We start from the raw sequence: 26,430 nt of genomic DNA on the forward strand, positions 1-26,430 counted from the left end.
CTGCTCCTGAGAACCCTCTTTTAGGGGCCTGGCTCAGCTGTGGGGTGCGGAGATCAGATGGACAGGGAAGCTAGACACTCCTGAGCTTCACCCAGCTCGTCCCCTGCGCCAGGCGCTGTACGTAAGGGCACCCTGGTCTCTGTTCGACTCCGCACACTACCCTAACTCACACAAGCAGCAGGCCGCCCGTCCTGTCCCACTACAGCCGGGCAAGGGCTTGCCACGCTCTAGGACAGTCTGTCTGGAGGCGGCATCACGAGGTTGGGCTGGGGACACTGGCTAACCCCGCTCTAGTTCTCGGCAGCCACAGATCTCACTTCAGCAGGGTCATTCCCCCATTTCAACCGACGGGGAACCTGACCCCTTGGGGCCTGCCCAAAGCAGCCAGGGGGCCAGCTACCTGTCGTTGCCCAGGTCCGGCGCCCACACTTCAAAGAGAGCGCCAAGACCAACCCCAGGTCTGGGAAACCTGCCCTAGAGTTGCGTCGATTTCCTTGAGCCAGAGCTGCTGGCTGGAAGGGGAAGTTGGACACACTAACGAGAAATCCCACGCCAATTGAACGGGGATCGGAATCGACCGTCCTGCAGAGCCGACCCATAAATACTTCATCCCCACACACAGGCAGAGACAGGGATCAAGTCACCCCGCAGCCTGCTTCGTTAACTCCCGGTGTTGCTTGCTCAGGCAGGTTTTCCAATGCTTGAATCCTTCTCACGGCTCATCTCTGACCCGTCCCTATTTATCCACATCCTCCTTTAATAGTGGGCACCAGAACTGGAATCCCAGCCGCGGCCTCACCAGGAGTTCAAATAACCTCTGGGCTCCTCCGAGAATGCCCCACCATTCCCCCCTCCCGGATCACGCCAGCCCGCTAGACCAGGCTCTGCTCCACGGACAGCGCGGCGGATTCGAGACGCAGGGTGGGCTGCAGTACTGAAAAGCAGCTCTCCAGCGGGACGGAGCAGTTGCGGGATGAGAATCAGGACCAGAATCAACCCCCCTCTCCCCTGAAGGGGACTCGGGAGGACATCGCTCTGGAGGAGGGGGCGCTACAGGTTCCCCCTGACCCTGTCCCGTTACTTACCGAGCAGGAAGAGAGATGGGCCGTAGTACTCCGCATTGCTGATGACATGCTTCAGAGAGGTAGGCAAGGAGCCATCCATCACTGCGAGGGGAGAGGGGCCGTGAGACACAGCAAGGGCGGGGGGGTTACTCCCCTTTGTATGGGGAGAAAGGAGGGGGGCTGGGAGCCAGGACTCCTGGGTTCTCTCCCTGGGGGAGGGAGCAAAGGAGGAGAGAGGCAGCTCAGATCCTGCTCCCCCCGCAAGCCCACCTGCTGCAGCCCATCCCTCGCCCGCCACCGGCGCCCCCTCACCGTGGCGAATGCCGTCCGAGAAGGCGGGGTCCTGGATGGCCTTCTTGAGGAAGTTGAGCATGGATTTGAGGAGGGCGGCTCGCTGCGGGATACACTGCACGCCTGCAGACAGGGAGAAGGCAGGGAAGGAGAGGTCAGCACCCGGGCCACTGCCCCCCACCCGCCCTGCCCGAGCCAGCGCACCCACCGCTGCGGGGGGCGACGACAGCACTGGTCGCGCTGCTGATGCTGCAGCTGGGGGCAACGGCGCTCGGCATCCTCGCTTCTGCCACCACCACCACCGCCGCTTCCGGCCGGGGCTCTGCCGAGGTGGAGGGGCCCGGGCTGCTTTCCATGGCCACGTCTGACACTGCAGGGGGACACAGAGCATTACACGCTGGGAACCACACGCACCGGGATTCCTCGGCACCACAGGGCTGCCACCTCTCTGGGGCTGAGACCTCTGGGAGTGGGGGCTATGGGTTAGAGCAGGGGGCCAGGAGCCAGGACTCCTGGGTTCTCCCCCCAGCTCTGGGAGGGGAGTGGGGTCTGGTGGGTTAGAGCAGGAGGGGCTGTAAGCCAGGACACCTGGGTTCTCTCACCAGCTCTGGCAGGGTAATGGGGGCTATGGGTTAGGGCAGGAGCAGGGCTGGAAGCAAAGACCTCTGGGAAGCTCTTTCACTCCCAAACCCCTTCATCTCCTGGGGCAGAAGACCTGCAGCTCAGTCAAACCCAGGCCAGCATCCATCTCCACGAGGCTTCGGCCGCAGTTTCGAGCCCGGCCGCAGACAGGGCAGAACCGCTGGGTGATGGGTGGGATGGGGGACGCGAGAGGGGCCAAGGGGCCCAGAGGGCGCACGGCCCAGCACCCCACAGTGCTCTGGGACATTTCCAGTTACCTTCCATGTCCGTCTCCATCTCCTCCCCTTCCTGGAGAGGGGCGGTGGGTGGTCTCTGGATCTTTGGCTTTATGACGAAGGGGCACTCCCGGCGGCACAAGTCCACCTCGTGCTGGGGAGAGAGCAGGGCATTAGTGGGGGCCAGGTGGGGGGGAGCCGCGGCCGGCAGGGGGCCAGTTACCTCTAGCCGGTAGATGAAGATGGAGAGGCCGCTGTGGGACTGGAAGGCCGCCATGTCCAGGTTGGTAATGAGATCCACCACGCGGACCGCCCGGGTCACAAATGTGATCTGGTCCTGTTCGTCCCCCAGGAACTTGATCACCTGGTGTGGGGGAGCAGCGAGATCCCTGGTTACGGGGTGCGCCGAGGATCGGGGCCACACACTCACCCAGCGGGGCTTTGAAATCAGCCCTAGTTCAGCCCATTCAGTGTGAGGGTGAATGCCAGTGGGGACAGCCGAGATCACCACCCATCCCATCCGGCCTTGCAATCTGTGACCCTGGGAACGCATGGATCTGCCTGGGGGTGGTGGTGGGGATTCTCCAGCTCCTGGGGTCTTCAGTTCAGGCTCTGGGACAATCTCCAGAGAGGGCAGAAGTCCTCTACACCCCAACCCCCTGGCCACAGCCTTTCCAGTGAGCCAGCCAGTTCTCTGCTCTCGGGCCAGATGGGAGCTGGGGCCCCCTGGAGGGGACAGGCCACATGTCCTGTTCCCACTACCCCGAGCCAGCCTGATCAGAGCGACGCCCTCTAGAGGACAAAGGCCCTCTCCCCACATCACCTTCAGTAAGGCCTCCATCATGCCGCAGGAGACCAGCGCTTCCCCGCCGGCGTCGTAGCTGGCCAGGTGGTAGAGGAAAGAGAAGAGGGCCGTGGCGAACTGATGAGGGTACGGCTCCATGGTCGGGTCTGCAAGGGACATCCTGGTCAGCCTTTCACCTGTGTCTACCCCGGCCCCACACCCTCCAGCCCCGCACCCAGCTGCCCCCTGCTCACCGATCATAGCCTGGATACAGTTGCGCACCAGGACCGGCAGGAAGCCGTGGTAGGAGGCGGTTCCCGTGCAGTCGATGATGCTGCTGAGTTTCGGGGTCCTCTCCAAGTGGACAATGGAGGTGAGGGTTCTCAAGGAGGCCGCCTTGATGTCCTGCGAGAGGTGACCAGAGGTGTGAGACGCCAAGCCGGGCCCTGGCTTCCCAGCACCCTCAGGGGGAAACTGAGGCAGCCCAGGGATCAGCCGCCAAGGCCGTAACACATCAGCGGCTGGCTAGGTTTCCCTCCCACATGAGCGGAGCTGACAAGCACAGGTGCCCCAAGAATCCTGGTACCCCAACTCCATGGGGTGACCAGCTATCCCAACCCCCCACCTGGGACGCTCACCATGAGCTGTTTGTCCGTTATCTGCAGCACGTCCACAAGCTCCTCTATCAGGCCGTTGTACAGGATGCTGCTGGCCGACTCCTGCAGGGCGTTGGAGTATACTGCGGGCACAGAGGGGCAGCGCATCAGGCCGGACCGCGTAGCTGGCAGGGGGCCCAAGCCAGTGGCAGCTGCCTCGGATAGAGCAGGGCCACTGGGCAGCAGTGCCAGGCTGCGCAGGAACCAGCCACCAGTGGGCACAGCGGGTGCCAGGCTCCGCCCTCCAGGCCGAGGGGGCGGAGCCAGCCGGGACCATCAGAGGCCCCCTTACCTAGGATGGAGATGGCATGCAGCCGGGCCTGGACAGCCTGCAGCCGCTTTCTGTGGTTGGAGAAGCCGTGCGCCAGGCGGATGTGTGTGAACAGCAGCATCTGGAGTGGGGCAGGGAACAGTGAGTATTGGGGGTGGGATTACGGTACAGCCTACAACTGCACCCCACCCTTCCCAGCTCTGCACAGCCCCCCCGCCCCACCCACAAGGCAAGAGGCTCCCCCCAAGTAGCTTTTAATCAATAGATAGAGTGAAAACTGAGGCAGAGAGAGGAACGGGCTCTCCCCCACAGTCAAGTCAAGCTGCGGATAGAACCCAGGAGTCCTAGCTCCCAGGACCCCACCTCTGACCACTCGCCCTCAGGGATAGAGCCCAGATGTCCTGGCTCCCAGGCCCCGGGCGATGCCCCAGCACTGACCTGCTTGTCCTTGGGGATGCTGTACATCTTGGTGAGGGATTCCATGATCTCGGAGGGGCTTTCTGAAATCTGCGGGAGGAGACCAGACGAGGCGCTCAGCACCAGGCAGCTTCAAACCCGTGTACAACACATGCTCCCCGCCCGCTCCGGGCCCTAGGCCTTACCTTGTCCAGCTGTTCTATGTGGATGTAATGCAGTGTGTTGCTGGTCGTCTGCAAAGAAAGAGGGCGGGGGCATTAAGGGACGGCTCTGCACGGGGCCTGCGGGTGGGAATGGGGAGGGGGAGCTGTCCACTGCTGTGTCTCCCCACACAAAAGCTAGGAGATGTAACCCAGGAGTCCTGACTTCCAACCTCCCCCACACCCACCCCTCCTGGCACCAGGGATAGAACCCAGGAGTCCTGGCTCCCAGCCCCCTGCTCTAACCAATAGACTCTACTCCCCTCCCAGAGCCGGGGAGAGAACCCAGGAGTCCTGGCTCCCAGTCCCACCTCGCTCTAGGGGACATGACGGGCCACAAGCTGCTGAGGGTGGTGGGTGTCCTGGCGCCGCAGGCACAGCTAAGGAAACCTGCCCTTCCCAGATGACTGCTGACAGCTCAGGGGCACTAAGGACAGAGCTTGCAAGCCAGAGCCAAGCGGGGCTGGGCTGGGCCCCGGAACTGGCCTCATTCCATGGCCTTTCAAGCTACGATCCCCCCGCTGCCCCACACGGGGGTCTCCCCCTAGAGGATCAGCCCTCCCCGGCCGGACACTCACCCTTTTATCCACTTTGACCTCGGTGCCCAGATCTGCATAGAACTCAAAGTGCAGCGTGGTGGCACTGGGTGGGTATTTCTACATAGAGAGCACAGCACGGGGGGGTCAGAGCGCTGCAGGGGACGGCCTGCCCCTTCCCAGACCGGGGAGAGCCCCACCCCCTGCCTAGCACCAGCAGCTACCCCCGGTATTGTGGTGATACTACCCCGCTCCTCTCGCCTCTCAGAGCTCCCCCTCAAGAGGGAAACTGAGGCAGGGAGCCCAACAGGCTGAGCTGGGACTAGAAGCCAGGAGTCCGGAGCGCCAGCCTCGTGTTCGAGCCGCCCTGGCAAGGCGCTGTGAGCTGCTGTTTCAGGGAGGGGAGACGGAGCAGCTACCATTACAAGGAATCCCGTCTTAGAGCCATGGAGAGAACCCAGAAGTCTGGGCCCCCAGCCCCCCTTCCCACTCACTAGACCCCACTCCCCTCCCTGTGCCAGGAATAGAACCCAGGAGTCCCGGCTCCCAGCCCCCACTGCTCTAACCCACTAGACTCCAGTCTCCTCCCTGTGCTGGGGACAGAACCCAGGCGTCCAGTAGAGAACAAGTGACGTCGGTCATACTCAATGGAGGGCAGCACTGGGGGTCCCCCAGGAACTCAGCCCATGAGGGGTCAGGGCACGGACAGCGCCAGGGGTCCGGCATGTGCCACGCTGGCCATAGCCCTGGCCCAGGCGCTCAGGGGTCTGGAAGAGTAGCCGAAGAGTAGGAAGCCGGGGTGGGAACTCACCACCATGAGTAAGTCTCTACAACACCCAGCCAGTCCAAAGCCGTTTTCCTTGCCGCCCCAGCTCTGCGGGAGAGGAGAGGGGAATTAGCGACATACAGAGCCCCCCAAGCCCGCCCCCGCCCTCACCTGCGGCGTGGGGGGCGCTCACCTCAGCCAGGTGCTGCAGCCGGGACAGCAGGGGCGCCCGCTTGTCGGAGCCCAGGCGCGTGATGTAGTTGGAGCGTTTGCTGAAGACGTAGAGCAGGTTCAGCACGGCCAGCACCACCTGCATGTCCGAGGAGGCCAGCAGCGTGGTCAGGTGCTGTGGGACGGCGGGAGGGGTTAGACGCTGCATGGGTCGAGGGGGGTTCTCGGGGCTCAGAGCTGGGGGACCCCAGCCCGAGAGAGAACCCAGGAGTCCTGGCTCACAGCCCCCCCATTCTACCCACTAGCCCCACCTCAATGGAGCTGTAGAGATGCCGGGAGAAGCTGTACTCTATGAGCAGGGCGGTGAAGTTGAGTACAGCCAGCAGCAGGGCCTTGAGCTGCTCCCTCTCCGGCCGGTCGCACACCAGCATCCACAGCATGTTCTCCACCGTCTGCCCGGCGTCGGCCAGGATGCCGTCAAAGCGGTCGAGGAGATCCACCCAGTGGTACAACTCGCACTGAACGGGGGGGAAAAAGGAGGAGACACGGGGGTGAGGGGAGCAGCCAGCGAACCCAGGAGTCCTGGCTCTCCCCTGCCCCGACATCTCTTCCCCACCCCAGCCCCATACCAAGATGGGAGGCTCTTACCATACACTAGAACTTAGACCGGCCACCAGGTAGTCTCTCCTGAGCCATGGACTTGGCTGGCGGCCACCACTCTGCTGGTCTGGATCACAGCTGGCGCACCTAGAGGAGATGACCCTGTCCCCCATTCTCCCACCCCCTGAGCCAGTCAGTCCCCAGAGCTGGCGCCCCCTGGCGGGGACATGGTACCTTCTCCCCTCCTCAATCCTCAAACCCTTGGAAGCAGCTGGCCATGCTGACAGCGAACGAGTGATTCCTGCCAAACCCCCGGCAACACCTGGGGCTGGCCAAGGAGCCAAGGTCCCAGCTGGACAGGCGTTGAGCCGGAAGCAGTACCAGCCGAACAGCATGGGCACTGGACGCCTGGGAGACCCACCTTCCCGATGTTCCATGTCTTGATCTGTTGCAGTTCCAGCAGCAGCTGCTCATCGTTGCAGACTTTGAGCTTGTCAATCAAGGCCCTGCAGTCGGCAGGCTAGGAAGAGACAAGTGGGGAGAGGCAGGTCAGGGGGACCAGGCTGCTTCGGGCCTGGGGCAATGATCTGGCTGGACCCCCTCGCCCCAGGATTCCTCCAGCGTCCCGACAGCCCTAGGGCTGATTTCAAACACACTGGGAGAACCCAGCGGCTCTGTGGGGCATCAGAGATGAACCCACAGGACTGAAGCCCAGACCTCTGGCATCAAGGGAGAGCACCCCCTCTTCACATAGCAGGGCCCCCAGAACGCACCCTACAGGGAGCGACAGTTTTCACACTGGCTGGGTCTAGTGGTTAGTACGGGAGAGCCGGGAGTCAGGACTTCTGGGTTCTATCCTTGGGTCTGGGAGGGGAGTGGGGCCTAGTGGTTAGAGCAGGAGGCTGAGAGCCAGGACTCCTGGGTTCTCTCCCCAGCTCTGGATTCAGTTTGATCCCAGTAAAAATGGCAGCCCAAGCACGGCCTGGCAATTCCTAGGCCAGAGAATGTACATTCCATTGCGAAGGCAAGATCCCGCCTGCAGCAGTAACATCTCTGTCAGCGTGATGGCCCAGCTGGCCAGTAGCCCAGCACTCTGCTCCTTCACCAGCCCCAACTCCTGTGTTTAATGGGGCATTTCCCCAGGAGCCTTCCAGCCCCCCAGTCATGCCTGGAAGGCCAGGGGTTCCAACCCCCAGCGATACTCACAGCCTCAGTGGGGGTTTTCTTCAGTTTCGTTCGGTCCACTTTCATTTTTTATTCTTTTCCACTTTCTGATCCTAGAAGGGAAGAGCGGAGAACAGATGGTGAACACAGAGGGGGCCAGGCACGGAGCCTCGCTGCCGGGTTTGTTCTATTTGGGCTGCTGTAAGGTCTGGGAACCCTAGTCCCAGTCCAAGGCTGCACCATGCCAGGCCTGGACAGACAGCTCACCAAGGCGGGTCCTTCCCCCACCAGGGACAATCTTGAGAGACAAGGCAAGGGGACAGGCCACGGATCTCACCCAAGGTCACAGGTTAGTGGCAGAGCTGGGGACAGAACCCAGGAGTCCTGGCTCCCAGTCTCTCCCCCCTGCCCCCGCCACTAACTGCTACTCCCCATCCTCAGCCAATCAAAATTGAGGACCCCATGTGGCCACGCCGCAGTTACCCCGACTTGAGACCAGGGTGCCAGCCTCCAGACCAGGGTCCCCCTAATCACAGACTCCAGCTGCCCCACCGCCTTCCCAGATCAGGGGGTTTCCCACTGCACCAGGTGCCACTCAGTTCCCCCCTCCCCAAACAAAATCAGCCCCCTCCATTGAGCCAGCCCAGCTCCAGCCCCCTTCCCACCGTGCCCAGTGCGGCCCATCCCACTGGAGAGGGGAAGGGTGACCCCCAAGAGTTACCCCGGGCAGGGCAGGGCGACAGTGCCACGTATGGGTAGAGCCAAGGCGGACTCTGTCCCCAGCCAGCCCACATATCTGTCCAATAGCCTGGAGTTATGGGAATGCCCCCGCCCCTCCAACCCATTCACTGCTTTCACCCCTCCCCCAAACCCAGACAGGGTCTCCAGTCCGGCAGCAGCAGACCTGAGCCCAGGGGGTTTGAGCGCCTCAGAAAGGAATCTGCTTCTGACCCTCGATTCAGGCTCCAGTCCTGACCTTGACTCAGCTATCCCGGAAGAGACGCTTGGGGTGAACCCGATGGTCCCCCGCCAGCGGGCAATTCTTGAGATCTGGGTCTGACCCCTGGGCATCCAAATGGCTTTGTTGCTCTGGGCTGCAGTTGAATAGCTGTCCAAGGAGCACAATTTTCGGGACAGGCACTGGCTATGCAGCACGGGGAGGGAGGGACCCCGATCTCAGCTGAGCCCCCTTGATCGGGGGAAGAGGAGGAAACACCTGGGCCCTGTTTGCATCACAAGGGCCGAGCAAGCCAGCGGCATGGCTGGATTGGAACCCACCCCAGGGAAATCAACAGCAAAACAAAAAAACCCGTCACCCCAAGCACAATCTGCCTTCAGAGTCAGAGCGAGACAGACAGCTTCCAGGCCCGCAGATCAGCCCAGAGGGGAGGGATCGGGGCCTGAGCAAGGCACTAAATCAGAAAAGGGGGCCCAAACAGCCACAGCGTCTAGTTTCAGGAGTGGCTTCATCGTCTTCCCTAGCAGCCACGGGCCCGCAATGCTTTATTCGGCACCAATGCCACCACTGCTGGATTGCGGTGTCCAGTTCAATCAGAGAAGGGTTGGAGAAAAGCCACAATTAAAAGGATTAGCAAACTGGCTTTCAAGCGACAGACTCCAGGAGCTCCAGCTCTTCAGCTCCCCAATGAGAAGGTGTCTAGCCATGGGGAACCAACATTTGAGAACAGGAACGGGCTCTTGGATCCTGCAGAGAAAGGTCTAACAGGCGTGGCCACGCAGGTCAGACCAGCCGAGCCTGGCCTCACAGTACCAACTGGGAACAGCACAGACCACGGCGTGAGCTGGACAACAGCATGGCAGGGAGACCTCGGGCCCCATGCCAGAGCCTGAGCCAGAACTAGCCACTTCTCCTTCGGGCACATGACTGGCCGCTGACCCCTGCCCTTGCAATCTGCTTTTTAGGGTCAGGCTTCCCTGCAAACAAAGCCGGGGCCAGTCAGGCCGGAACTACAGCTCCCAGAAGGCAGTGGGCTTGCCTCGGCCTTCGCTGATGACATCACGGCTCCAGCTCTGGAACAATGAATGTGCAAAAAACCCCCGCAGGAGCAGGAGTGGGAGGGAGCGGTTTGAAGAGACGGGGTTGGGGATGGGGGGGTGGCGGGAGGAAGGCCATGCTCAGGGCCGCCGGAGCAGACTCGGGTCCCAGAATCCAGTGTGCGCGCTCCAATCCGCAGCACGTGTGCAACAGGGGAACCTGAGCTGTAAGAACTACAGCGCGTCCTTCCGTGCTTTGACCGTTCCCTGCCTTTCCCGGCTCTGGCAAAGGAGCCGACTGGGTCGTTCAGAGCCTACAGGCTAGGAGCAGCCCTGCCTGCTTCTTCTCAGTCTTTCACCACAGGATAAAGGGCCCGCGGGGGATCTCATCTGGCCCCCTGTATTGCACAGGGCAGGGAACTGCCCCCAACAGGTCCCAGAGCAGATCTTTTGGGGGAGGGAGCCTGAGCCTGATTTACAGATGGAGAATCAGTCGCTCCCTTGGTTGCTCACTCTTGGGTCAGGCTGAGAAGCTGGAGCTGAAAACTAGGACTCCTGGGTTCTGCTTCCAGCTCGGAGGCGAGAGGAGTGGAATGGGGAGCGAGGACTCCTGGGTTCTGTTCCCACCTTGGCAGCAAGCAATTTCCTGCCGGAGCTCCCTAAGCCAAGCCAGGTGAAGCATTCGGGTCCCTGGGCAGAGGCTCCCCAAGTAGATTGTGAGCTTAGGCTAGGGCCACACTATGCAATTACTTGGGCCCCTGGGCACCATAGCTGGACCGGGCCGTGCACCGGTTGGTGTACACAGCGCTAGGTCGGCGGGCAACGAACCGACCTGCCCGCGTTACGATTGCCTCATCTCTCGCTTCACATGCCTGTCGCCAGCTCTTTTGGGGCCAGGCGGACGAAACCATCCCCTTCTGATCAGGGGATCAGGCCGCGGTCCAGAAAGCCCACGCCGAGTGCTTTCAGACACTAGACAAAGCTGGTGGCCAGGAGAGGGCCAGGAAGCAGCACGTGCACCAAATTTGTCCTAGACTGCTAGGACCGCTTGTCAGAAGCGCCAAAGACCCCTGACCCCAAGCCCAGAAGAAAAATGATCTAAGCAAAGGAACGCAGCTTGCCAGGGAAGAGAACAGCAGAGACTCACAGGCTCTTGGACTGCAGGGCACATGCCAAGCACCAGTTTCTAACAGTCAAGGGGGAATTAGCCACTGACACAGACCCCTGAGGGAAGCGACCGACGTTCCCTCGCTTGTCGTGCCGAGATCAAGACCACACACCTTGCTCGAAGACAGGCAAGTTTAGGACTCTGTGGGAAACTGTCTTGCGTTGTATTATTTAGATCTAGTCTGACCTCCAAGATCCTTCTAACCTTCTGCCCACCCTCCTGGAGCCGAGCCACGGCCCGGCTAGCCTTAGACCAAGGCTTGGTCTCAGTCAGTGGCCAGTGGACACTGTAAGAAGCCCTGAAGTTACAGTTTAAGTTTCCCTTCCAGATAATCAGAGTTTGGCTCAACCCAAAGGAGGAGAATTTAGATCCCTTCCCAGAGCTTCTTTACCTTGTACAGTATCTCTGTATGTTCATGTGACCGGTACACGTGTCCACGCCTGCTAAAAAGCTCTCGGCCAGGAGTTCCATCAGCTAACTGGGTGCCGCGCACTTAAAGGAAGTTTCCTTTGATCACTTTGGAGTTAGAGACCATTGGGAACCCAGGAGTCTTGGCTCCCAGCCCCCTGGCTCTCACTCGCTACAGAACCCAGGAGTCCTGGTTTTGCAGCACTGCAAACATGACTGAATAAATTGGACAACTCATTCAAAAATGAGAGCAACCTGACAGATCGGAGGAGCACAGAAAGTGCCGCTTTTCTTAAAAGCGAGTCAGCGAAGAGACCGGCTCTAGTTTAAGCAGGAATGAATTCAGAAACGTCCTATGGCCGGGGTAAACAGGAGGCCAGACGTCTATTTGGAGTATGATTTCACAAGCCGCCAGGACAAGTGTTTGAAAGGCAGGTCTTGGGGGAGCAGCAGCCAAGGCCACATGTCACAGCGGGGCTGGGCCGGGGGGAGGTTTGTTAGCCCACAGGCCGGTTGGACACAAAGGAGCCCACCTTCCTGGAAGCTGGGGAAATGTACTGGTCGAGACGTTCTTTACCGAGGCCAATCTCAGAGCTCTGACCTTCTGGAGCACAGCCAGCACTCCTTTCCACCCAAAGGAAGTCATTAATTATAGCCTGACAGAGCACAGGACTGGGAACCAGGTCCTCACAGATCACGCAGTCCCGTGCCTCAATTTACCCTTTCTAAAATAACCACATGCTCTATAAACATGAGCTCCAACAGCCTGCAAGGCACAGGAGGTCAGACCAGACCGAACTGAGGTCCCTTTTGAGGTCCAAAGCTCTTTCACACCCCTTTGGGGGGTGGTTAGATTAAGTTCTTCCGGCCAGGACCTGCTCAGCTCCCTGCACAGCTGACTACTCTAGACGCCATGGTCAGGCCAAACTGAACGGCCACATAAGCTAGGAATCCAGAACTGGAACAATGGGATCTTCCCCCTGCTTTTATAGAAGGGAAGCACAAGGCATAGACAGATCAACTGAACCCAGGAGTCCTGGCTCCCGGTTCCAGACGCCTGCCAGAGGAACTTCCAACTCCTGCACCGCTGGTCAGGTCGTTAGTGGTAACCGTCCGTCTGCCCCACGGCAGATTGAGTTCTGGTGACCAGTGTGCTCTCCTGCTCCGAATTCGGCACCAGCCAGCCCTGGGGCCGGACAGAGGGATCCGGCCCTCCAGAGCACAGGACCCGGGACGGGGGAAGCAGCTGGAGGGGAGAAACCCAAGGAGACAATGAGCCAATCCTGGCCTGATTAGGTTCTAGCCCAGGCAGCCCACGTGACAGTGGATTTTGCTTCCCCAAAGGGCAGGTGGTGCCATGCGCTGGGACTTTTGTGCCAGAATAAGAGCTGTGGTTTGATTCCCAGGTCGGGGGTGGGGGCAGTTGGATGAATGTCACCGGTAAGAAAAGCTGACTTGGGGGGAGGGTGTATCTCGGGCCCAATCTGTTCAAACAGCACCATATGTGGGCCACTCAGCCTATCCTTCGTCCACACGAGGGGCACCGAATTTCAAGGCAATCTGAGGAACCGTGCGGATTTGTCACTTGTTTTAACACCCTTTGATCCTGGCACAGACTCCAGCGCAGGCCGGTGGCTGGGGCCAGCTTTTCACATTGCTTTTCTGTCTCTTTCCCAGCCCACCTTTCACCGGTCTAGACTGTGAACTCCTTAGGGCAGAGACCGTCCAACTAGGTGTCTGTCCAGCACCCCATGAAGCCAGGGTTTTCACAGGCCCCGCAGCCAAGCCCTGGGGGCTGCCACCATCTCAGTCAGCCTGACTGGGCACCGTTGCTCTGCAGCATTTCAATTAACAGGGACACAGCGACAGGCTTCCCTTGAAAGCTCCTGTCCCTCTTCTGATGGCGACTGACTTGGGCTCCGAGCCTGGGTTACAGATCACTGCTAAGTTTGGCCACCTTTCCCAGCACCGCGCCCACGTTCCGGCTAGGCCCTAGGGAGAGGAGCTTCCGCAAGCATTCGCTAGAGTCAACGCAGCCTTCAGAGCAGAAACGCCGCGCCTAACCCCCCGGCCGGCCCAAAAAAGCCGACAAAGCACTTCCTGCTGGGTGACCCAGTTTGCTAGAGAAACCAGCCTTCGATGGGAACCAAAGCCCGGTCGTGGGGCAGGGCCCGTCCGTACAGGTGAGGCCTGTGATCCTACCCCACCAGACATCTCAGGAGGGCTGCAGGCCAGTGGGCCCCCACCGCTCCAGGTTGGCTGCCTTAACTTGGCAAAACAACCGGAACCTGGATGCTGGCTGCTCCCAGAGCCTGCTGCTCCTCTCTGCTCCAGCCGCAGGCCCTGAGGCTGTGGGGCAGATTGCGTTAGCTCGCTCTTCTCCTTGCACTGGCTGGTTTTAAAAGCCACCTGGCCACACTTTCGCACAGCTCTCAGCTGAGCTGGGGCTGCTGCTCCGATGATAGGCTTCCCCCAGCTGGGCACTGCCCACAGACACCCACCCTTCGTTACCCCTCGAGGAGCCATGCTCCAGCCTGAAACCGAAAGCCAAAACTCCCATGGCATCCCCAGCTGAAGAGCCTGGGCCGGTAGCTCCTAGCCGCACAGAGCACGGCCGACACTCACCAGACTGCCCCACGGCAAGAGCTATGCGTCCACTTCCCATCGTCAAATCTGTTCAGATCAGACTGATCAGGAAGCCAGTCTCCTCCTGCCCCTCACCCCCAGCAACACTGGACACTCTAGAAGGGACCAAAGCGTCGTCCTCCACAGACTTCCTCCCAGGGGATTTGCAGACAGACACCTTGCAACCCGCAGCTGCTTAGTCACGGCCATGACTCCACGAGGAGTTTTCGTTTCGGTTCTGGAACAAGAGAGCCCTCCACCCCCGCCTAATAAATAGCTGTCCACTCACGCGGCAACGCCAAAACCATAGGACAAACCTGGAGCGCGCCAGGGCTTCCAGCCCCATCTTTTGCATCCTGCCTGCTGTGGCTCACGGCTCCAGCAGCCGTACCTCCCGAGATCAGCCGTGCTGTCGCTAACTGGCGCTAGACAAACCCCTGTGCTGTGGGGTGGGGAGCTGCTGGGGCTGTGAAGCTCAGAGCCTTCCCCACCCAAAACTCCCCCAGCAAAGGGGCAGCATGCGGAGGTCGGAATGAAGGGGGCGGCCTGGGCTTGATCCCTGGCTTTTAGATACTCATATGCCCATCCCCTATGTGGGGTCTCAATCTGTAGGTCGCTGATCCTCAGCCTCCCTGTGAGGAAGGGCAGTGCCAGCAGCAGCTCTGCCTCAGTTTCCCAAGCTCAGAGACTTGCCCCTGCAGTCTCAGTTCCCAAGCTAGCACCCTAACTGCCAGGCAGTCCTGCTAAGGCCAGAGAGGTGGGGTGAACGCCATGCGCCCGAGACCCCGGGCAGGCCTGAACTCATTCCTGTGGGAACTAGAACAGAGCTCTTTGAAAACATCCCAGACAGACTTTGCCAGCGCTGGCGAATCCAGCGTGACCTTCAGCAAGCGCTTCATTCGCCTCCCTGTGCATCTCATTTTTCCTCTGAATTTGTTCGGCTCCAACGGTCGGATGGAGCTGAGAGGGCTCTTCAAACTGGGATCAAGTCACCCCTTAGCCTTCTTTGTGAAGTTGTGTTTGCTCTTTCTGGTTAACAAGGAGTCCCTGTGGGTCCTTAGAGACTAAAATTTGGGCATAAGCACAAATCAGACATCAAGAATTATAATATTCAAAAACCAGTAGAACACTTCAATCTCCCTGGACGCTCAATCTCCCTGGACGCTCAATCAGACTTAAAAGTGGCAATTCTTCAACAAAAAACTTCAAAAACAGACTCCAACAAGAAACTGAAGAACTGGAATTAATTTGCAAACTGGACACCATCAAATTAGGCCTGAATCAAGACTGGGAGTGGCTGGGTCACTACAAAAACTAGTTTCCCCCCTGCTGACACTCACACCTTCTTGTCAACTGTTTGAAATGGGCCACCTTGATTACACTGGCATCATTAGCACTACAAAAGTGATTTTTCCTCCCTTGGTATTCACCCCTTCTTGTCAACTGTTGAGACTAGCCCACTTCCATCTTAATTGGATTGGCTCGTTACCACTGACACCCACTTGGTAAGGCAACACCTGTCTTTTCATGGGCTGTGTAGTTCTACCTTCTTACTGTATTTTCCACTCCATGCATCTGATGAAGTGGGTTTTAGCCCACGAAAGCTTATACCCAAATACATGTTAGTCTCTAAAGTGCCACAAGGACTCCTCGTTTTTGCTGATACAGACTAACACGGCTACCGCTCTGAAACCCGTCAGAAAGAGAGAAACACTCTGGGAGCTCAAAGGCAAGTTTTCCAATCCGTTCTCTCCAGCTGATCGACACCCGCCTTGAATCATGGGCACCAGAATGGGACACACTATTCCAGCAGTGGTCACACCAGTGTCAGATCCAAAGGAAACAATCTCAGTCCTTCCCGTGTGAAGCTGGCCAAGTCAGGCGTGTCTCCAGTCCCCATCTCCACGGAAGGTTTCCTACCCTAGCGAGAACATCAGCTCTTTGGGGCGGGGACCGTCTCTTCTAGGGACACTGCTCAGCAAGCAGCACTTAGTCATTCTGCTCACACCCAAGCCCCAAAAAGCCTGCTGGGCAACACGCTGCATTCAATGCAAAACCCCCACAGGTGCAAGTCTGGTGACTATTTTAGTTGCAGTGGTTTGGGCATTATGGTAGCCACTTTGTACAAAGACAACGAGACGCAGGATGGGAGAGGGACAGCGGCACCGACAGGGAAAAGAGTCGCCAGATGGGGCAGCGGGAACAGACCCCACCCACTACGCTATGTTGCTTCAGCCTGCAAGAGCCCGCACTCACACCCATGGCCTGGCTGCTGTGAGCACTCTGTTGCCAGAGGTTTTGAAGTCTTGGACGAAATACAGCACCGCATGGCTCCAAAGTTATCAGACTAAAAGGCGTTTTTCCCCCCAAGTCCCTGGCCTTCTGTGTCACGTTAATGCGAACAGCCGGGCTGTGGAACCTGAGAAATCTCCGATGCAGAAGGAAGTGCAGCCACCTCTCGTGCAGAGAGCGGCAGCTAAACAGAACACAGCAAGCTGCAGGACAGTGAGGGAGGGGGATTCTGGGCCACCAAGGAAGCCCCATGAAGAGCAATACAGGATCTTTAGCAGCTTACTTAAGACTTTGGGCTCTTTTTGTTCTGTGTTTGTGAAGAGGCTAAAACAAGGGGCTCCTGGGACTGCCACCATACAAGTAACCTGCGCAGAGCAGAAGGGACCTTGGCTGAAGATGCCAACAAAGCGAGAAGCAAGATGCTCTGGGAGCGATCAATGCAGGTTGAGTCCAGTGTGACCTGGGAGTCAAGCTGGTTTCAGGGCAGACAGCGTGCTTAAATCCAACAGGGGAGGTGGCAAACTCTTCAGGGTCAGTACCCCTGTTTGAGCTACAAATCCTGCTCGGCCATCTCCACTCTTCAAATGTTGCTGGGGTCTTCAAATACACTTTCTGGCTTGCTGTTTTCAAACAGGATGGTTTGCTTCAGTCCTTGATAGCAAAGCACAGTGTGAGCACAAGTCACCCGACGGTAAGGATGAGGGAGCCCTTTGAGCCAAGATCCAACCAGAGACATTCCGGCCCAACACGGCCCACCTGTGAAAAGCAGAGCCGGAAAGAGAGACCTACGGATTGTCACTGAACGCCTTCACTCCAGGTCTTGAAGGACATTGTTAGCCTCCAGTTACAGGCCCTGTCCCACTGCTGAGCTAGCTAGGAGATCTTGGACAGGCAGTGGAGGTGCCGGTCTTGTGGGATCACAGGCCAAACGTTCCGAATCCACCCAACCAGTTCCTGCCCTTCTAAAGGGAGCCATCCCCTCGGAAGTGTTAAGGCTAGAAAGGAACCGTAGATCTAGTCCGATCTCTTGTACAGTGAGACCAAAGGACCCCTGTGCTGAGCTCAACAAACTGCAGTTGAACAAACATCCCTCTTACAAATACACCCAGTCTCGACTGAAGACCTGCGTGATGGAGACACTCTTACCACATCCCTGCACAGGTCTGTCCCAACGGCCAGCCAGCTTACTCCTGACTTTCATCCATCGCGGATCAGCTACCAAGCCAGCGATCTCAACCTGCCTCCTGGGTGAGATCCAAGAGCTGTCTGAGGTCCCATCTCTTCTCCCCAGGCTGTGGTTAAGTCACCTCTTAACCTTCACTTCCATAAAGCTACTTCAGTTGTTTACCACGCGAACCTTGGACGGCCCCCGTGGTTCTTTTCCAAACCCTCTCCTCGTTTTCCCAGCGTCATTCTAGATCCACTGGGGCACCAGACCTAGACGCAACCTCCCAGTGATGCAGCCCCGTCTCTGCAGGTTTTTTAATGTACCCAGCGTAGGTGCACCCCCACTTTAGCAGCTGGGACTCCCTGGCACATGTAAAACATTCCCCACGCCTGCCTCGCTAGCTTCCCAGTTTCAGCCTTGCCACTAACAGCTCCAATGATAGCCATCCATCAGCCACACGGTAGCCCTCAGCGCGCGCTAGTCCATTTCTCGCCTCCTGCCCGACAGCAACCATCGCTCCTGTAGTGCTCCGCACAAGCGCCTTCCCCTTGCCAGGTGCTGTACGGAGGCTGCTCGCTGCCTTACAGCTCAACAAAGGCCGGGGAAAGGAAAACACACACAGACGTGAAACCAGCAAGGCAGAGGCAGCAGCAGAAGCCAGGAGTCCTGCCTCCCACCTCCGCGCTTCTTGTCCCTCACTACGCAGCTGCTGTTCTAGATGGAAATGAAAGCACTTGTTGTCGAACGCTGACCTCCAAGAGGAAACTGGGTGTGTATAACATTTGCCCCCCTACAGTCAACACCCCACGGCTTGGTGCATCCATGCGAAACTAACAGGCGAAGACACTGCACTAGCCTGATCTATAGTCCAGAGAGGCTCCTTGATGGGGCACCACCTCCATTCTCCACGAATGTCTAATAGTTTTCCCTGCCTACTAACTCCACCTATGATCAACGGGAGAAACAGGCTCTTTGGTTCACTTTGTAAAGCTCTAGCTTTGTACCATCAGCTTCGCCGTTAGCCCTCATTTGTTCTGAGCTTTCCCAGTGAAAGAGGGGCCAGCTGGGGGCATGGGGACCTGCAAAGGCAGGGGGACAGGTGCATGATCAGCAAAGTGTTTTAACTGGCATGATTTCAGTTGGACAGTGGCCCCTGAAGTTTGTAACTTACCATTCCAAGGCCAGAAGGGATCATCCAAGCCTAACCTCCTGGCTAACACAGGCCAGAGAATTTCACCAGTTCCCCCCGGGGTGGAGCCCGACAACTTGTGTTTGGCAAAAGCATGTCCCAGAAGGTAGGCAGTCTGGATGGGAGCCTCCATCTCCATCCCCGGGAAGTGTGTCCCAAGAGTAAACCATCTTCTCTTTTAGAGACAGGCGCCTCATTTGCCATTTGAGTTTGGCTGGCTTTAGCTTCCAATCGTCTCACCACTAGAAGGGGCTTCGTACTCAAGCCTGTGATGAAGGTACTTAGACATGGATCACACTGTGCTGTAGCTCCACACTGGTGCTTAAACACACCCAATAAACTTTAATCCCCTTTAGTGTCTAACAAGCAACAGGATGAAGCATCCTGGGTGAGAAAGAGAACGGGGCCAGTGTGCCTGACTGCTCGTTAAGAGGAGTCGATCAGGGTCACATCAGGCTCCTTTATAATATTCCAGTCGGATTCTCTTTGCTCACCCAAGACCTCCCCGGGAAGAACCGGCTACCTCTGTCAAGTACAACGCCCGCCTGAGTGCCAGGACTCCTGGGGGTTCTGTGCCCCCTCTATTCCTGTCACTGACAAGGTGGGACCACACACAAGTCACTACCTCCAAGCCTCAGTTTCCCCACTGATTAAACAGGCAGAAGTTTGAGACACGGAAAGCGCGGAGATCCTCTGACCAGTGATCTCTCTACCCCAGAGCGATTTACTCTGCACAGGTTCTAGACGTAGTGACAGCAGTACATGGAAGGCTGCAGGCTTTAGCAGCGAGGCCAGCTCTTCGGAAGCACACCCTTAAACGGCAGAGGTTGAAAGGCACAGTCACACATTTCTGGCCGGGGCTCTTGTCCTCCACAACAGAAGCAGCATGCTTGGTTCGAGAGGAGAAATCTGCCAATACTTTAACGAGGCAGGGGTTGGGAATACACCCAGCCACTCACTTCAACTCGCTGGCTCATCTGGAAAATTGCTCCAGTGAGCCAGGCAACAAGTGGAGCAAGTTTTAGTAACTCTGCCATTATGACACACATCCGATTAAGAGTCTCTGAAGGATCCAGGGCAGAATTGGTTCCACCAGAGATGTCCTATTTATCTGGCCACGCAGCCACCACTTAGCTATTGCTGAGGAACTGTGTCAGACAGCAGGACACAAAGCCAGTCTAGTGCATCTCTATAAACACACACCCCCCACACTCCCAATGACTACCTGCAGGCTCTGATCCTTGCTCCAATCAGTTTCATGGTTCTCTAAGATGCAGGCTTTTAAGAGACTGGAAAAAATGGCATAGTGGACTCAGTTACCCTGAATCTCCCATCAGCCGACAGTGGACAATGCCCGGAGGGCTAGCGGTTTCCAGTTCTGGCACAGCTCCGTTGAGTGAGCCTGCCTCCAGGACCGGCTCGCCGTTACTCACAGGCATGCCAAAGCAGGGGGAGTTGAAGTGGAAAAGGTTCTTTCAACTCTGTTTGATTCACAAGGCTAAATATGGGATTCCATAGTGACGCTGCATTTTAATCGGTACGTCAAGCCGTCTGAATCAGCCTTTTTTCAAAGAAAAACGATAGCTCCCCCACAGGGCTAACCCCAAGCCCACAGACAAGCCAAGAGGCTGGAGAATGCCGCTAAATCGGCTCTTCGCACCGGGTCTGACACCCATTCCAGATCACAGGGCAAAGCAGAGGGGTGCTGCAGACAGTGCACATACAGGCGGCGTGAATGGTATTGCTGGACTTGGCTCAGGGACTGAAATGGAGTCATGCTGGTCTGAACTCTTACAGAAAGGATCGTCACTTGAACCTAAAACATCTAACCTGGCAGTACACACCCTCTACGTGCTGTCCTCTGGGTCCTGACTAGTGAAAGGCACCAGAAAGTTAGGTGACTTGACAGAGGTCACAGTCAGTGGCAGAACTGGAAACAGAACCCAGGAATTCTGGCTCCCAGCCCCACCCCATCCCCCTGCTCTTGCCACTGGACCCCACCCTTCTCCCAGAGCTAGGGAAAGAACCCAGGAGTCCTGGCTCCCAGCCTCGCTGTTCTAACCACTAAACACCACTCCGCTCCCGGAGTTGCAGAAAGAACCCAGGAGACCTGACACCCAGTACTTCACACCAGCAGCACTCAGACCAGAGTTGGGGGTCATCCCACAGGTATTGGGGCATCAGACCACTCAGTCTCCCTTGCAGGAGGACAGCTATCAAGGCCCTGTGCTAACCATTAGACACACTCCCTTCACTACACAGCGACCAAATCAATGTTCTTAAGGCAATGTAGCAATACCAAGGGGAGCCCGTAAGCACCTCCCTGCAATTCCAGGCGCTGAGCAGGCCGACAGTCCCAGGGAATGAACCTGGGACATTTCTAGGGCGGAAACCCTGGGACTGAGCCAAGACCCAGAGCTCAGACACACAATTCCACTGCATCACATCGGGTGCCACCTCACCTGAAGCTAACTGGACTTAATCAGGCAACTTTCCATGCTGCTGTAGGCTGGGAATTTGGGAAGAACCTAGGTGTCCAAAACCCATGGAACCCCAGAGTCCTGGCGCCCAGCCCTGCCACCTCCACTAACCCACTCCACCTCACCTCTGCCCAGAGAGAGAACGCATAAGGCTCTGAAAACCCCAGAAGAACTTACTTAACACCCACCACCTTCAGCACATATTCCATGCGAGGATCTCCAAGCACATCACCAGGGGACTGGTGAGCAGAAGCCTTATCTTTCAGAGAGGGTGGATGCCCTGGCCAGTATCAGAACTGGCTCCAGGGCTTTCAGAGCCAGAACCTCCTCACCTTCAGCCACCAGGCGCCCTCTCTGCAACATGAGACAGAGCACTGTCTGGAGGCCAGAGCTCCATGCCTAGCTCTGCCTTGTTGTGAGCTCAGATGTGCCTCAGTTTCCCCTCCCACCAACACCTTGGGATAGGGGCATTCTCACCGCACATCCGTGCGGGCCCCAGCACACAGGCAGCCTCCCTGCCCTTGAGGGGGGCGCCCCCTCAGAATAAAGATCAACCCAGAGAGAACACACCTGCCGGCTGCGGTGTTAGCCAGTTCACCGTGGACCCTTATGGCCCCTCATCAGAGGAGCTTCAGCGGCGTGGGTCGCCGTCTCCATCCTCTCACCATCGATACGCAACCACAGCTAGGGATCGCTGCCAGAGCAAAAAAGCCCAGCTAGGTCACCAACAAGCCAGAATCACCGCTAGCTGACAGAGGTGAGCACCAGAGGTGCACGGACACCCACCTGGAATCACAGCCAGTCCATGCTCAGTCCGGTCTGCTGTCCAAATCACTAATCCAGCACCCACGCTTCGCCCCAGCCGGCCAAGGGAAACACCTTCCGGTTTTCGCAGCCACTCTAATCCACTTCGACCAGACTAACTGAGGGCCTAGGAGGAACCAGAGACACGTGTGAGACCTGGCATTGGGGGCAGGTGGGGCAGAATCTACCGAGACCCCAGAATGGGCACGGGGCAGAGGCCAGACCATGGAGACCCAGGTATTGTGTTATACAGGGTAAAGAGCAGATACATCCCTAGCAGGCGAATTGGGCAATATATTGGGGGACAAGTCAAAGCAACTTAACAGCAGACAGGAAGCCAAGTGGGGTACCTGCAATACCATCGTATTCGCCCTACGGTATCCCTGCCTGGCGTCGAAAGAGTGAACCTAGATGTGGTATTTACCCTTCCCTCCATACAAAACCCAGGAGTTATCTGATAACATTCATACGCAGCAGCTCCCATACAAAACAAGGGGAAGTGCCTCTTCTCACACACTCCACACTGTTAACCTGTGGAACCCATGGCCACCACACTTGTGAAGCCCAAAAGTAGATCACTGGGGTCCAAAAAGAACTGGGCAGCCCCATCGATGGATCTATCCTCCATGAAGTTATTAGCCAAGACAGTCAGGGACGCTTGGGACAGCCCAACTCTCTGACGGCCAGAAACTGGGAGGGGAAGATGCTGGGGGGGGGGTCTTTCCAAAACTGCCCTGTTCTGTACGCTGCCCTGAAGCGCTGGGCCTGGCCACTGCAGGAGATGGGATACTGGGCTGGATGGACCATTGCTCTGCACCACTCTGGCCTGTCTTATGTTCTCACCTGCTACAAAGCAGGAAATCAGGGGGTGAAATTCCCTGGTCTGCGTTACACAGAAAGGGACATTGTGAGCTAATCTTACCCCCACCCTAGACAGATTTGCTTCACACACCACATCAGCCCCCCGAGAAAAGCACTGAGTGCTGTTATACATGCAAACAAAACAATTAAGAGCCAGCCAAGCCCTAGTCACCCAACAAGTATCCTGCCTTAACGTAGACTCTACGGTTATTTACAGGGAGTCTCCCACCTCTGCACACCACACACTACGCAGTTGGTCACCCCCAAACCGTGCTGAAAGCCAGCAGCAGGGAGAGGCCGGCTGGGCTCAAAGCTGATCAGGGCTTGGCCGCGGCAGACCCAACTTTTGGCAGCTACAGGATGAGCATGGGCAGCCCTGCGGTGCTAGAACAATCCCCGCCCCCATGCTAGGCTTCCCTGCTCACCTAGCATGGCTAGATCCAGAGCAGAGCCCAGGCGTGGGTCCAGGCAAAGCTGGGGCTCCGCTCAGGGCAAAAAGGTGTGTGGGGCAGGCGGGAGGAGAGAAAATGGAGAAAAGTCTCCCCCTGAGCCGCCACTTCAATTTAGACCCAGAATTGGGAGGTTCTGCAGCTTCGCCCCACATGCAAGGGTGGGAAGAACTGCCAGCTCCAGGTCCTCCTCCGGAGAGATTTCTACAGCTTGGCCTGGGACGGGGGGAGCCCCAGAGCACCTCTACCAGCTGGGAGAGGAGGGATTTCCCCAATTACAAAGCTTCCTGGTGGGCTTCCCACCCAAACCTTGAGGCGGGGCACCATTTCCCCACACACCCAAAGAAATCAGGGAGACCTCCCTGACCCACCCTTTCACATCTCCCTACCGCAGCGGCACCTGCCAAAATAACTCCCCCTTTGGGCAAGACTCAGCTAGTGTCGTCCCCCTACACTAGCTTCAGGGGTCCCCCTTTGAGCTCTTCACTCCCTCCATCATCCCCTGCCTTTGGGGGTCATCCGTGCCCCTTCAAAGCCTTCCAGGTTTCATGGGGTATGGAAGCTCTGTTATGGAGTTGAGGGGAACTGGGGCAAATACCCTGCAAGGAGGGAGACAGGGGTCCTCATGGGAGGAGGGGTTCCAGGGCAAAGACCCTGTGGAAGGTAGCAAGTTCACTGCCCAGGAAGCGGAAATGACAGACTTTGGGGGACTGACAGTTTTCAGGGGAGTGGGGAAGCCAGGCACGGAATGGTGCGAGATGGACCCTCATGGGCAGGGGGAACCCATCCTGCACAGATCTGGGGGGGGGGGAAGGGGGAGGTCCCTGCCCAATGGGGATGGGAGAAGGGCAGTGGTCTATGAAAGAATGGTGCAGATCAGGCTGGGGGGGGGTGTCTCTGTGGGGAGGAGGGGAAGGTCCCTGTCCAGGGGGTGGTAAGAGAGGGGCAGGCTTGCTGGTGGGGGGAATGATCTCTCAAAGGAAAATGGGTTCTTCCCTGTGGGGGCAGGTCTCTATGGGAAGGGGGGGGAGAAGAGAGGCAGGGCTTGCTGGGGGTGAGAGCTCTATGGGGAGTGGAAAAGCAGGTCTCTGTCAGAGCATGGGAGAGAATCTCCTCTCTCATGGAGGGGGGCAGATCACAGTCTGAGGGCACAGGTCTCCATGGGAAGCAGAGTCCCCTCTCTCCTGTGGCAGCGGTGGGGGCAGCGCTCCACATCTCCCAGCAGGGGTCAGGTCTCCCCTCTGTCCCTGTGGGGGGCAGGTCCGGGGGGGGGGGCAGGGAGGCGGCCTAGCAAGGTAGGGGGATATGACAGGGGCAGGAACCATGACAGGGGGGATAGGCCCTGGCTGGGGCGACGTAGGACCCATGGCGGAATAAGGGTGATATTATGGGGGGCAGGTCCCTGGTTAGTGGAGTGGCAGGGGGGATATGAGGGAGGGCAGCGGGGGGCACGACCCCCGGCCACGGGGATATGAGGGGGGGCAGCGGGGAGAGATGGGGGGCAGGACCCACGGCCGGGGGGGATATATGGGCAGGCGGCGGGGGCGGATGGGGGGCAGACCCCCACGGCCGGGGGGGAATATATGGGGGGCAGGACCCACGGCCAGGGGGGGGAATATATGGGGGTGTGGCAGGATCCACAGCCGGGGGGATATATGGGGGGGCGGCAGGGGGAATGGGGGCAGGACCCACGGCCGGGCCGGGGGGGATGATATATGGGGGGCAGGACCCACGGCCGGGCCGGGGGGGGCATATGGGGGGCAGGACCCACGGCCGGGGCGGGGGGGGATGATATATGGGGGGCAGGACCCACGGCCGGGCGAGGGGGGGTATATGGGGGGCAGGACCCACGGCCGGGCGAGGGGGAGGAATATATGGGGTGGAGGACCCACGGCCGGGGGGCGGGATATATGGGGGGCGGGGGGTCAGGACCCACGGCCGGGGGGAGATATGAGGGGGGACGGCGGAGGGACGCCCCCCACGAGGAGTAGGGCCCAGCGCAGGCGGGTCCCTCCCCGGCCCCGGCGGTACCTGCTCCGGGCGCGGGGTCAGTGCCAGGCCCAGCCGCCTCCCGCCGCCGCCATCTTAATAGCAGACCCGAGCCTCAGCCCAGCAGGCAGATCCCGCGAGAACTCCCTGCCTACCGCCCAGGGACGGGATCCCGCGAGAGAAGCTCCGACCACTCTCTCCCGCGAGAACGGAGTGGGGCAGATCCCGCGAGACTTGGCGGGAGTGACTTCACCGCGCTGGAGCAGAGCGGGACAGAGCTCGCGAGAGTTCAGGCGACAGTTCACGTGAGACTTCGCCGCAGAGCTTTCCCGCAAGAATGGAGGACCGAGATCTCGCGAGACCTTGACGGTTCCCGTACGCATTCAATGCCGGGGTAGCGATCCTCGGAGCGAGAAGGGACGAGCGAAATCTCGCGATAGTTCGGGGAGCAGAATTCACCGCGAGGCCGCCTGCTCAGTATAAAATCCCGCGAGACGTGATGGTGAAAATCTCGCAGGGGTCGTGAGACTCATCACTTTAACCGCTTACGGCCCGGAATAAAGTGGAGGCGAGATCTCACGAGACTTGAGGCCGCAGATCTCGCTTTGGTCCCGCCCTCCCCATGAGACTAAACTACCTTCGGCCCAGTAAGAAAATCGCGCGATAACTGGAGACGGATCCTCGCGAGAACTCACTCCCCAGTCTGTAAGAAAACGAGAAAACTCGCGAGAAGTCGGGGGGGGGAATGAACCCCCCCCCCCGCCGTCCCAGGAGCTCGAAGGCGATGGGAGCCCTGAGGGGAAATCGCGCGAGAACTCACCGTCTCCAAGGCGACAGGGGGCGAGAACGGCCGGCTGCGCCTGGGTGGCTAGACAAGAGCCGACGTGAAGTATCGCGATGAGAGGAAACCACGCGAGAGCTCCGACCAGCGACGCTATCGCGCTTCCTCCAAGGACATTTCTAATCACGCGAGATCTCAGGAAGCTGTCTCGCCCACTCTCAACTCTCGCGAGATCTCTGACGACGATCTTCCGCCTTAGATCCCGAGTCTCGCGAGACCTCGCTGCTAAGGCCGAATCCCAGACATTCTTGAGACAAATGTAACTTTATTGAGCCGGCTCCAGGCGGACACGCGAGGGCGGGGCCTGAGCGAGCCTCGTCCCTCCCCCGTGCGGTCATGTCACATGGCCCCCCAGGCTAATGGCGGGGCAGAGCCCCTGGGGGG

General features: G+C 58.5%; 1 protein-coding gene across 6 annotated transcripts in view; it reads right to left on the reverse strand.

Annotated features, from left to right (window-relative positions):
- The window catches only part of HUWE1 (HECT, UBA and WWE domain containing E3 ubiquitin protein ligase 1), a 60,250-nt gene extending 34,142 nt beyond the window's left edge, over window positions 1-26,108 (reverse strand). For 4 of the 6 annotated variants that reach the window (XM_075122562.1, XM_048832999.2, XM_048833000.2 and 1 more), the window contains exons 1-19: window positions 25,248-25,372; window positions 21,889-22,033; window positions 7,820-7,890; window positions 7,035-7,133; window positions 6,325-6,531; window positions 6,036-6,188; window positions 5,888-5,950; window positions 5,119-5,196; window positions 4,526-4,573; window positions 4,362-4,430; window positions 3,945-4,044; window positions 3,635-3,735; window positions 3,251-3,401; window positions 3,036-3,163; window positions 2,436-2,576; window positions 2,255-2,366; window positions 1,564-1,725; window positions 1,377-1,478; window positions 1,086-1,166 (exon numbers count right to left, since the gene is read on the reverse strand). In XM_075122562.1, coding sequence (XP_074978663.1) covers window positions 1,086-1,166; window positions 1,377-1,478; window positions 1,564-1,725; window positions 2,255-2,366; window positions 2,436-2,576; window positions 3,036-3,163; window positions 3,251-3,401; window positions 3,635-3,735; window positions 3,945-4,044; window positions 4,362-4,430; window positions 4,526-4,573; window positions 5,119-5,196; window positions 5,888-5,950; window positions 6,036-6,188; window positions 6,325-6,531; window positions 7,035-7,133; window positions 7,820-7,864 — 1,840 coding nt within the window. In that variant the 5' untranslated portion in view covers window positions 7,865-7,890; window positions 21,889-22,033; window positions 25,248-25,372. Of the gene's footprint in view, window positions 1-1,085; window positions 1,167-1,376; window positions 1,479-1,563; window positions 1,726-2,254; window positions 2,367-2,435; window positions 2,577-3,035; window positions 3,164-3,250; window positions 3,402-3,634; window positions 3,736-3,944; window positions 4,045-4,361; window positions 4,431-4,525; window positions 4,574-5,118; window positions 5,197-5,887; window positions 5,951-6,035; window positions 6,189-6,324; window positions 6,532-7,034; window positions 7,134-7,819; window positions 7,891-21,888; window positions 22,034-25,247; window positions 25,373-26,025 lie in introns of those variants that run through there. The other 2 variants (XM_048832996.2, XM_048833001.2) reach the window with 2 other exon arrangements.
- Between the last annotated feature and the right edge of the window lie 322 nt (window positions 26,109-26,430).

The sequence above is a fragment of the Caretta caretta genome, chromosome 23 (assembly GCF_965140235.1).
Source record: "Caretta caretta isolate rCarCar2 chromosome 23, rCarCar1.hap1, whole genome shotgun sequence".
Classification (NCBI taxonomy): domain Eukaryota; kingdom Metazoa; phylum Chordata; order Testudines; family Cheloniidae; genus Caretta; species Caretta caretta.